Genomic DNA, 9,980 nt, shown 5'->3' on the forward strand with positions numbered 1-9,980 from the left:
ATGACATGAAGAATAAGACTTGGTTGTCTTGTTTTTTTCCGAAAAGAAACGATTCCTTATTATTCTCGTAAAGTAGTGTGAATCCATACTTATCCCTAGTGTTTAGCTAAAGTGACTAGACAAGAACAACTTTAAGTCTGATTAGATCTATTGGACTATAATCCTTATATATGTTTTGACTTGGGAGAGGGCGAGTTACAAGCAATGCATGGATGGTTAAAAACCACATTTTCCTTTTGCCTCTTAAAAGTTGTTTAAGTTTCTTTCTTTCTTTTGTTTGGAGACAAATGTAAGCAATGTTCATACATTTTTGGGGAAAATGATTACAAATATAAGTTGGTGGCCATTTCTTGTCAACAACAATTGTGAAGGGCATGTTGCAACCACCACTTAGGATTCAATTAAAGATGTGGAGGAATCCAAAGAATGTAGTATGCACATGTGTGTGGATGCACGGATCCATTTGTTATGTACACATAACGCAGGTGAGGGTAGGTAACTAATATTTACATAAGTGAAGGATATGTGCACTAATGTTAAAGAGGGGACTAATGTGATTGGATAGAAGGAATGATAGGTGCATGTACTATCATGATTTGGATAACCAATGAATGGAGAGCCTTTTAGAAAGGCACATCTATTCAAGGGACCTAGAAAGAGGTATAAATATGAGGCTTAGCTACCCTCATAAGCACATTACGTCTGAAGGTTGTTGTCTTAGACACCGGTATGCGGGCTAGATTTCGTCTCGACGATCATGTTATCTCTTCCAAGGTATTAGTCATCCTAATATCCGGAGGTATGGGATGTCGGTGGTAGGTTGGCTATGTCTAGATCATAGCTCGGGGGTGGTCGGGTGGAACGGGTTCCTCTATCCAATCTATTTTCCTTCTTTTTACTTTATTTTGGTCTATTGATTAGTAATAGACTCTTAACACCATTGGATACGCAAAAGTCAACTCCCAATATTGCTAGGGGGGCATAGTCTTCTAAAAAGTCTTGATACCATTCAAAATGATTTGGTCATGTGTATATGAAGCAAACATTCACGATCCAAAAGTTGGTTTACATACGAAAACAATTATATAAATGGTTTCAGTGTTAAATTTAAGGCATGTATGGAAGTTGGAAAACCTTATAAAAAATCTAAAACACAATGACACTATACTTTGGTTATAACTCGCCATCAACTTAAATGGCAAGTATTGGTGTATAAACTTGGATGACTACAATATTTGACTCCTTGTGCATGCCCACTTAACTTCCATCTTTAATCCTTGCTCTAGCTTCACACTTGCCCCTCTATAGTAAGAGGAGAAAACCCTCGCTCACATGCAAATTTGGAATTCTTGCTTCGTTCTTGTTTAAAAAAAATAACAATATGTTTTATTTATGTCATTTTATAAGCATAATTGAAAAGTGGTGAGATTACTAAACATACTTTGATATTCCCATTACCATGTATAAATATGTATAGCAGCTTCCATTACAAAAAACATGATGTGCGAGTGTTTTCAACCCTAGAGTTATGGAAAAAGAATTTGTAGATACTTATTTTGAGGAGAAACTATAAGTTTGGGTAATACAAACATGTAAAATATGTTGTAAGAGACATATTGGATTTGAGTTAATGAATCTAGACATCAACTCACTTAATTAAAGCTCATTATTGAAATTTATAACCGATCTATTTCTCAAAGCTAATGTGTGTATATTTTAATCATCAATAATTACTTAATGCCACATTAGCATATGGTATGGTCATCATTAACTTATGACTAAGTTATGGTAGATGAATACAAAGCACTCAATTTGTGAGGGATATTGAAAGTTTGATCAGATAGTCATGAATCATGATAAAGCATGCCCTCGCAATTATCATGCATGATTTCATAACCACTATGGGTGTGAGGGATGTCCAAATGTAGGCAATCACATGCCAACAATGAGCATGGGGAAAGATATTAAAAGTTATAATCAAAATAAATGCCAACCTGTTGCATAAACATATGGCAATGTGATCGCTATATTAATATATACCATATGTATCATATTGCATATGAAAGACCTGAATTCGTAAAATTGAACTAGTGTCCTTACAAACACATTGTATTCACTAAGGAATTTCATACTCTAGAACTTAATGGAAGCGAAGATTCATCGTTCCTACATGGAATTAAAGAAGAGCTATAAATTTGCTATTATTTGCATGGACTTTCAAGTTGAAGTGATTTTTTATAGACAATAAAAGAAATGCAATATATTTGTCGCGTAAAATGTCTCGATTGGTTAACATCTCCATCAATGGCTTGCAAAACGCAACTTCTTTCAATTTCATAAACACTTAATTGAGCCAAATTTGCTTTATATAACTTCCCAAAGTAGTCATATTTTTATATTTTTCATACACTAATTAATATTAATGAGCGTTGACAAACTCTTTTTTAGATGAGCTCTTGTATGTAATTATTCAAAGGAAATTTAAAGAAAACGGGATACAAATTAAATAGAGTTCTTTGACAGACATTGAAAGTGACACTAACAACAAATATTCAAATTTTGTGTTGGTCAAAATAACGGAAAATAAATGTCACATTAACCAAAATCAAGTTTCGTGTATGTATTCAAAAACTCTTGATCCAAGAAGTTAAAAGAGTATGTTGTATTTTAATAGGATCAAACCTTGCTATTTGTTTATGGTGTGTTAAACAATATCTGTATTGCAAATACGTACAATTATTGGTGGACTAAAAAGTAAACATCTTAATTTTCCAAAAACTTGCCTTAATGACAATGCCGTAATCTATATATATTAATAAACATAATATATTAATATACATATAATATATATATATATATATATAATGCACTAATGTATACCTTCCTCAACCCCCTTTGGCGCTAATCATGTGCAAAGGACATTTTAGACATGATTGTCTTAAGAAATAAGCCAGAGTCAATGCTTTATTGGAGGGATTTCAAAAGTAAAACATGGAGGGATTTGCAAATTGCAATGTAGATTGTAATTTAAACTTCTTTCTAAATGTGAACCATGTGCAACATTACACCAAGTAAGGTCACATTGTTATTCAACATATATTTACAAATGATGAGTTTTCTCTAGGCAACAAGATTTTGTAAGGCTGGATATCATTTGGTTAATATATTGTTACATGATTAGCCCATATTGGATGCCTCTAATACGTAAAATGATTCACAATGATCATATCTTTGAGGAAACTTTCTACAAACTCTAGACACGAGCAAAAGGGAAAAGAAAAAGTTAAAAGTGTGAGAGAAAACATAAATAGACCAAGATAAGACTTTATTTATCATTGTCGGAGGTCAAATACACCCCACGTCACCAGAGTGACAACGGAGTAGGTGTGTGCAAAAAGGCCTATATCTAGCACACAAGTAGATCTCGATCGAGCAGGCACGCGAAGATCTGTAACTAAGAGAGTGAAACATGTGCGGGGGGGGGGGGGGGGGGGGGTGTTGTAGGAACATGCGAGGGTCGAACATGTCGCCAATGAAAGCCAACCTTTGGGTAGGCAAGGTGCATGTGCACCTCTACAAAAAGCCTCCCGTGTTTCCTTGTTGCTAGGAAGGAGGAGGTTCGGGAGCCTTTCACTATGTGTGGTGTGTTGTTCACGGACGGACGAGTATATGTGTGTGTCCAAATAAGAACACATACTAAAAAGAGGGGTAGTTTGGGAATATTGTGTGTGTGTAGTCTGTAGACGCTAAATAAGAACACAAATACTAAAAACAGGGGGGAATGAGAGAGGGGTAGTTTGGGAATTTGGTGGAATTAATGACAAAGCAAAAGGGAGGGGTATGGAGTGTAATTTCCGAAAATCAGCCTTTCACTAACCAAATAAACCAAATCGCCTCTCTCTCTCTCTCTCTCTCTCATATCTTCCTTCCTTCGTCTGCTGCCCCTACACTGTACTGTGGTCATGGCAATGTCCAGAAGCTTCTCTGCTCTCATTCAATCAGAAGAAGAGGAAGACATTGTGGATATTGAAGACGAAGACGAAGACGATATATTGCATCATCAGAGGAAGAGCAGATTCCATTGCCGCTTCTTTTACACTGATTTCCTCCATCTCATTAATTTGCGTCAGTTTAGCTGCCTCAAAATCATCTGTCTCTTCTCACTTCTGGCTGTAATGTAAGTGAATGGATGAATTCTACGCTTTTGTACATTTCTCTGCCTCTTAAGCAATAAGCGCAATCTGCTTCTCTAGATATCTTTCTCAGCGCAAATGCGCTTTTATCACATCCAAGGAAATCAAACCTCATTTTTTAGATGCTTTTCTCAGAACAGAAGGGAAGCAATCTGCTATTTTGACGTGTTTTTCCGTAAGGAAAAGAAACCAATCTGCTTTTTACGATGCTTTGTTCGAAACAAAATATTCTTCATTTTCAGAAGAAAGCAAGCGGATGCCCTTCTCACGAAGAAATCAATTTGCTTTCTACTATTGCACTTTTCTCTGCGTCTCCTTGAACAAAGAAATCTGCTTTTTGCTGTGCTTTTCTCCAGAAGAAAAGAAAGCAAATTGGGGTTCAAACAATACTTATATTAAGCTTTTTGACTGTGGTTTAATTGTACCAGGACCTGGGGGCGTTTCTTTTTCGTTCTTCCTGGCAATCCCAATCTAAACTTGGGATATTCTGTGGCCTGGAAGAAGGCGATAATACACTCTGCTTCAAAGGTATACGTATCAATACCCATACCCATGCATACACCTACATTTACACACACACACACAAACAAACATAGTATTGTACAAGTGTGAAGGTAAGAGTTTTGTCCAAAACATTGATATATGTTGTTTATTTATAGAAAACAAGGAGCTAGGGGTTACAGGCACATATAGATATATGTAGCATAGCAATAAACATTAACTTGAGGCTTATATGTGAAGGTTAGCCAATCATCCAAATATTTTTTATATGTTTTTTGACCTTTCCTATGGACTAGAATGACGAATGAGGGATTATACCAGGTGTTAATAGCTGATGTTTTTCATGCGCTTGTTTGAAGTTAGAGGTTCATATAGACTTTCAGTATGTCCATTCTATGTTGTTTAGACTTCCTTGCTGAACACAAAATCAAGAAAGGAGGGATTATACCATAGCTATGGTGTTAATATAAGTATTGTTTTGTTTGAACCCTTAATTCTTGGGGTAACATTTTATGGCTATTCTATGTTCAGCCTTTCTTGTCGAATACAAATTTGCAACTAAGAGATTATGCCATTAGCCATTGTGTTAACAGAGCTATCTTTTAAATCCTTTAGTGTGAGATAAGTCTTCAGACATCATTGATTATGGCCATTCTATCACTATGTTTAGGTTTCGTGTTAATATAATTATTGTTTTGGAAGAGTCAGTGAGATGGGGTAGTAGGCTTAGACAACTCCAATGATTGATTACCATCTTTCTCCATTTTTTTTGCATGGTCATTCACAAGAAAACATGGTTTTTTTTATCATACAGGAAGGTGGAAGAATGACAGTGCTTGTCACAGGAGCAGCTGGTTTTGTGGGTTCACATGTGGCATTGTCTTTAAAGAGTCGAGGAGATGGTGTAGTAGGCTTAGACAATTTCAATGATTACTATCCGGTTGCATTGAAACGAGCTCGAGCATCAATTCTTCAGGAGGCTGGGATGTAAGTATATCTGAGACAACTGATACTCAGGATAAATGATCCAAATGGATGTCTAGCTTAACTTAATTGTTGCAGCATTTTGAGAATTATGGTAAACCAGATTGCCAATTTGGTAATTTGCCGTAGATTGGTTTTATGTTTTGACCTTGACATAGCCTCTTTTTTTTTTCATGTTACCAGTTTCATAGTAGAAGGGGATCTAAATAATTCAGACCTCCTCTCGAAGCTATTCAGCTTGGTGCATTTCACACATGTTCTTCATTTAGCTGCGCAGGTATGGTGAATATTATAAATTATTACAATATATTTATAAAAAGGACTGGTATTCATATGTGAGAAGTTTGCGTCATGGACAACTTAGAGATAGTTAATGTTGGTCTTAAGGTGCCATGGAAGATAAAGCTATCTTTCCATATGTATGCCAAAGAAAAGGTGTAATAAAAGTTAATGTTACTTTCTTGTAAATGGAATATATGGAGATGAATGTTTACAGTGTGGGCCATGTGGGCCATTTGTATGCTCTAAGCACATTTAAAAGACTCCTTCAATTCATGTTATAAATTAAACTCTTGTCACATCTTTCTATTAATTTCGTATATGGTGGTTCTATGAATAAATTTCTTAACTAGGTTTCTTGCTCTCCAGGCTGGGGTCAGATATGCAGTGAAGAACCCGTTAGCATATGTGCATAGTAATGTTGGTGGTTTTGTCTCTCTGCTTGAGCAATGTAAGGTAATCGTTTAAGCTCTCTATCACATTACATGACCCTTATTTCTATATGTAGAGCTAGGATGCATCATGTGACACTTATATGTGGAATGTTTTCATACAATTTATGGTTTATCTCTTGTTTTAGGCTAGCAATCCACAACCAGCTATAGTTTATGCGTCTTCGAGCAGCGTGTATGGAATTAATTCCAAGGTATTTGATTTTAAATATGTTACGGAAGGTGTAATCATGGATATTGGAGCCATGATGTTGTAAGCTCTAAATAGATATTTCTAGGTCCCTTTTTCCGAAGATGATAGGACTGATCATCCAGCTAGCCTATATGCGGCCACTAAGGTATAATTACATACTGATTTTATATTTTGGTCTCTTACAAATCCTTGTAAAGACACTGACATTTGGATGTATACATTCTTAACATCCAATAGAAAGCCGATGAAGTTCTAGCCCATACTTATAATAATATCTATGGGCTCTCAATCACGGCCCTCAGGTCTATGATCTATCCATCTAATATTGGTAATATACATACATATATTATGTATAAACTACTGTTGAGACTCCAAATGATATTTTGCAGGTTTTTCACTGTTTATGGTCCCTGGGGTAGACCTGACATGGCCTATTTCTCTTTTACCAGGAACATCATGGAGGGTCAGGTAGATTTTCTATATAAATCTATCTATCTATATTTGGACCCTCACAATAATGACTATCTTTTGTGTGTTGCATGCACTCTATTAGGTGCCATTCTACATAAGAACTGTTTGTCTGTTTTACTTGCACAAAAGATATAGTCCTGCTATCTAGAGCAGACCTGGTGATATATATATATAATTTTATATAACGTCTAACACATAGAAATGCCAATATGTGTATAAACCTCTTAATTAATATCTCCTGGGTGCTCATTTTGCAGCCCATCAAGATCTTTCTGGGGCCACATGGTGAAGAATTGGCCCGAGACTTCACATTCATCGATGATATTGTACAAGGTTGTGTTGCTTCACTTGATACTGCACTTCCTAGCACAGGCAGTACAAGAAATAAGAGAAAAAAAGCACAATTCCGGATATTCAATCTTGGTAACACTCAACCGGTGAAAGTAGGGGATTTTGTCAGTATTCTCGAAATGCATCTGAAGAAGAAAGCAAAACGCAAGTTAGTACTTCAGTTCAGATTGTTTATATATGTATTGCACATGCATGGATGGATGGATGTACATGCGTGCATATATTCTATATAATAATATACAATATATTTATATGCATAATACCTGTAATATACCATTCATTGGTTTCTATTTTGGTCTTCAGAATTATACCTATGCCAGCAACTGGTGATGTTCTGTTCACACATGCAAATATAACCAAAGCTCAGGTTGCACTTGGGTATGTTAAAATCTTACGTTGCACAGATATGATTTATTTTCATGAAGAATAATGTATTAATGTGGAAATAAAATACCACACAATTAAGCACTGAAAATTATGACTGCTAAGATCATAACACGTTAGCAAACTATGTAGCCAAGGGGGCCAGTACAAATGGCGGATATGGTGACCCAATAAGTTACACAGTCGCAAGTCCTCTTCATCCATCATATCTGAATTATCCAACAAATAAAACTGCCATAGCAACCATTCTGTCAACCTTCGAATGTGCTTATAGCTTCCAGATTGTCCACTAAACACAAACTTATTCCTCATAGATCAGTTATGCCATAATTCCCGAAACCTCAAATAGTGAATTGCAAGCTGAGACTGAGGTAGTAATACTTGTGAACCCACTTGTGCAAAGACCAATCGAAAAGGTCTTTCAGAAACACCACCGATCAAAGAAAACCTCACTGCATTTCTAAACTTCCAAAAAATCGATGCCAACTATGCTCGACAACAAGTGTGCAAAAGAAACACAATGTTTATAAATCAAATCATATATGATTTATCCTTTGGCAAATCATAAATGACCATTTTGGCACCATTAATGTGAACAAGTACTTGACGCTCATTTGCTCAATAAACGATGGCACCAATGCATGTTAGGGTTTGCACAAATTTTGTATAATATGCTTACACATACCAATACATTTTCTTAGGTACAATCCGGGGACCGACTTGGATACCGGTCTCCAGTTGTTTGTGAAATGGTACTTATCCTTTTACAAGCAGGGAGGTGAACATGAAAACATGTTGAAGGGCTACCAACCTGATTAAGTCTCTAGTGTTCAAATACATAAATAATGTTTGTTTGGGTATGGTAACCATTTATTTGAACTTGTCAAGATATGTGTGTATAGATAGATAGATAGATTATATGTATATATATATATACATATATATGTATGTATGTATATGTATATATTTATGAATGTAGCTATATATAATACCTTAAGGAAATATTTTCTCCTTAGCTCATTAATTTTCAGTGAATGAGCATGTAGAGTTACATGACAATTAATTATCCCAAAATTATTTTCGTGGTTCAAAACATTAATGGATTCATTTTGCATGTGGCAATGGCATGAATAATAGCAACATTTTTCTGATGATGAAGTTGACTTTATAAAATATCTCTTCATGAAAATATAATGATGGAACAATTGATAGAGATGGAGCTAGAAATGTCGATCATTATTGATGGCTATTCAAAGTTTATGAATCATGTGGGCAATTTACATGCAAACCATTTTGACAAAGCAATTTCAATAAGGCAAGGCGTAATTGAATATGTTGGTACATCTAGAACATTATTCAATGAAATGAATTTCTTTCTCTTGTGTTTATCATAAGTTAGTTTGGGACACAACATATAGAATATTTCATCAACACTAAGTTGAGAAGCATGTGGATGCATTTGGAGAATATAAATGTAAAGAATAAATTGGGAACTTGTCAAAGAGGCCTTAAAAGTAACTTTCAATTATCGAACTCCCTTAAATCACATGAGAAAAATATCCATGAAGTAAAACTACATAAGTAATGAGCTTCTTCTATCAAATGAATCATATGGAAAATAAAACCCTAGAATAACATTATGTGATTACTTCAAGGTAATTTTATTACATCATTTGTGTTGTTGGAGATAGACCAATTGGTTTCTCTTCATACTAAATCAATTCTATGAACAATATGTCTAACCTTGTGTAACAATAGAACATAATCTCGTAAATCACTATATTGATCTTGGGATTTTAATCCTTGCTTGAATGTCTTCAACTTTTGATATTGCACACTTTAATCTGTCTATTAACAATATTAATTGGCTTTTTGATGACATGACATTGCCATGCAGCTATCATTATTGGAATCTCAAAAACCTTGAATGAATCCTCGAATGGTTGTTTCACCTTATAGAAGGTACCACAAATGATTGATGACATTATAAAAATATCCATGAGATCAAACAAGCTATTATTCCAAGGAATAAAAAAAACTTCCAACTTCACAAGCATGCGTAAACCTTTGTTCTAAATCTTGATTCAAGTTCCTAGCATGAGATCAAACAAGCTACTATTCCAAGGAATAAAAAAACTTCCAACTTCACAAGCATGCGTAAACCTTTGTTCT

At 35.1% G+C, this 9,980-nt stretch overlaps 1 protein-coding gene across 1 annotated transcript; it reads left to right on the forward strand.

The window, feature by feature from the left end:
• The first annotated feature begins 3,927 nt into the window (after positions 1–3,927).
• Positions 3,928–8,736, forward strand: LOC147868855 (UDP-glucuronate 4-epimerase 1-like). The gene is made up of 12 exons (XM_087324085.1): positions 3,928–4,177; positions 4,622–4,721; positions 5,509–5,681; positions 5,862–5,955; positions 6,327–6,413; positions 6,538–6,603; positions 6,688–6,747; positions 6,840–6,904; positions 6,992–7,070; positions 7,331–7,572; positions 7,728–7,802; positions 8,510–8,736. Exons 1-12 carry the CDS (start codon positions 3,963–3,965, stop codon positions 8,625–8,627), a joined length of 1,374 nt encoding a protein of 457 aa, XP_087180211.1. The 5' UTR covers positions 3,928–3,962; the 3' UTR covers positions 8,628–8,736.
• The last annotated feature ends 1,244 nt before the right edge of the window (positions 8,737–9,980 follow it).

This window comes from Azolla caroliniana, unplaced genomic scaffold (genome assembly GCF_043228905.1).
Source record: "Azolla caroliniana isolate FFs.n. ecotype wild unplaced genomic scaffold, voAzoCaro1.0.p SCAF_1, whole genome shotgun sequence".
Classification (NCBI taxonomy): Eukaryota; Viridiplantae; Streptophyta; class Polypodiopsida; order Salviniales; family Salviniaceae; genus Azolla; species Azolla caroliniana.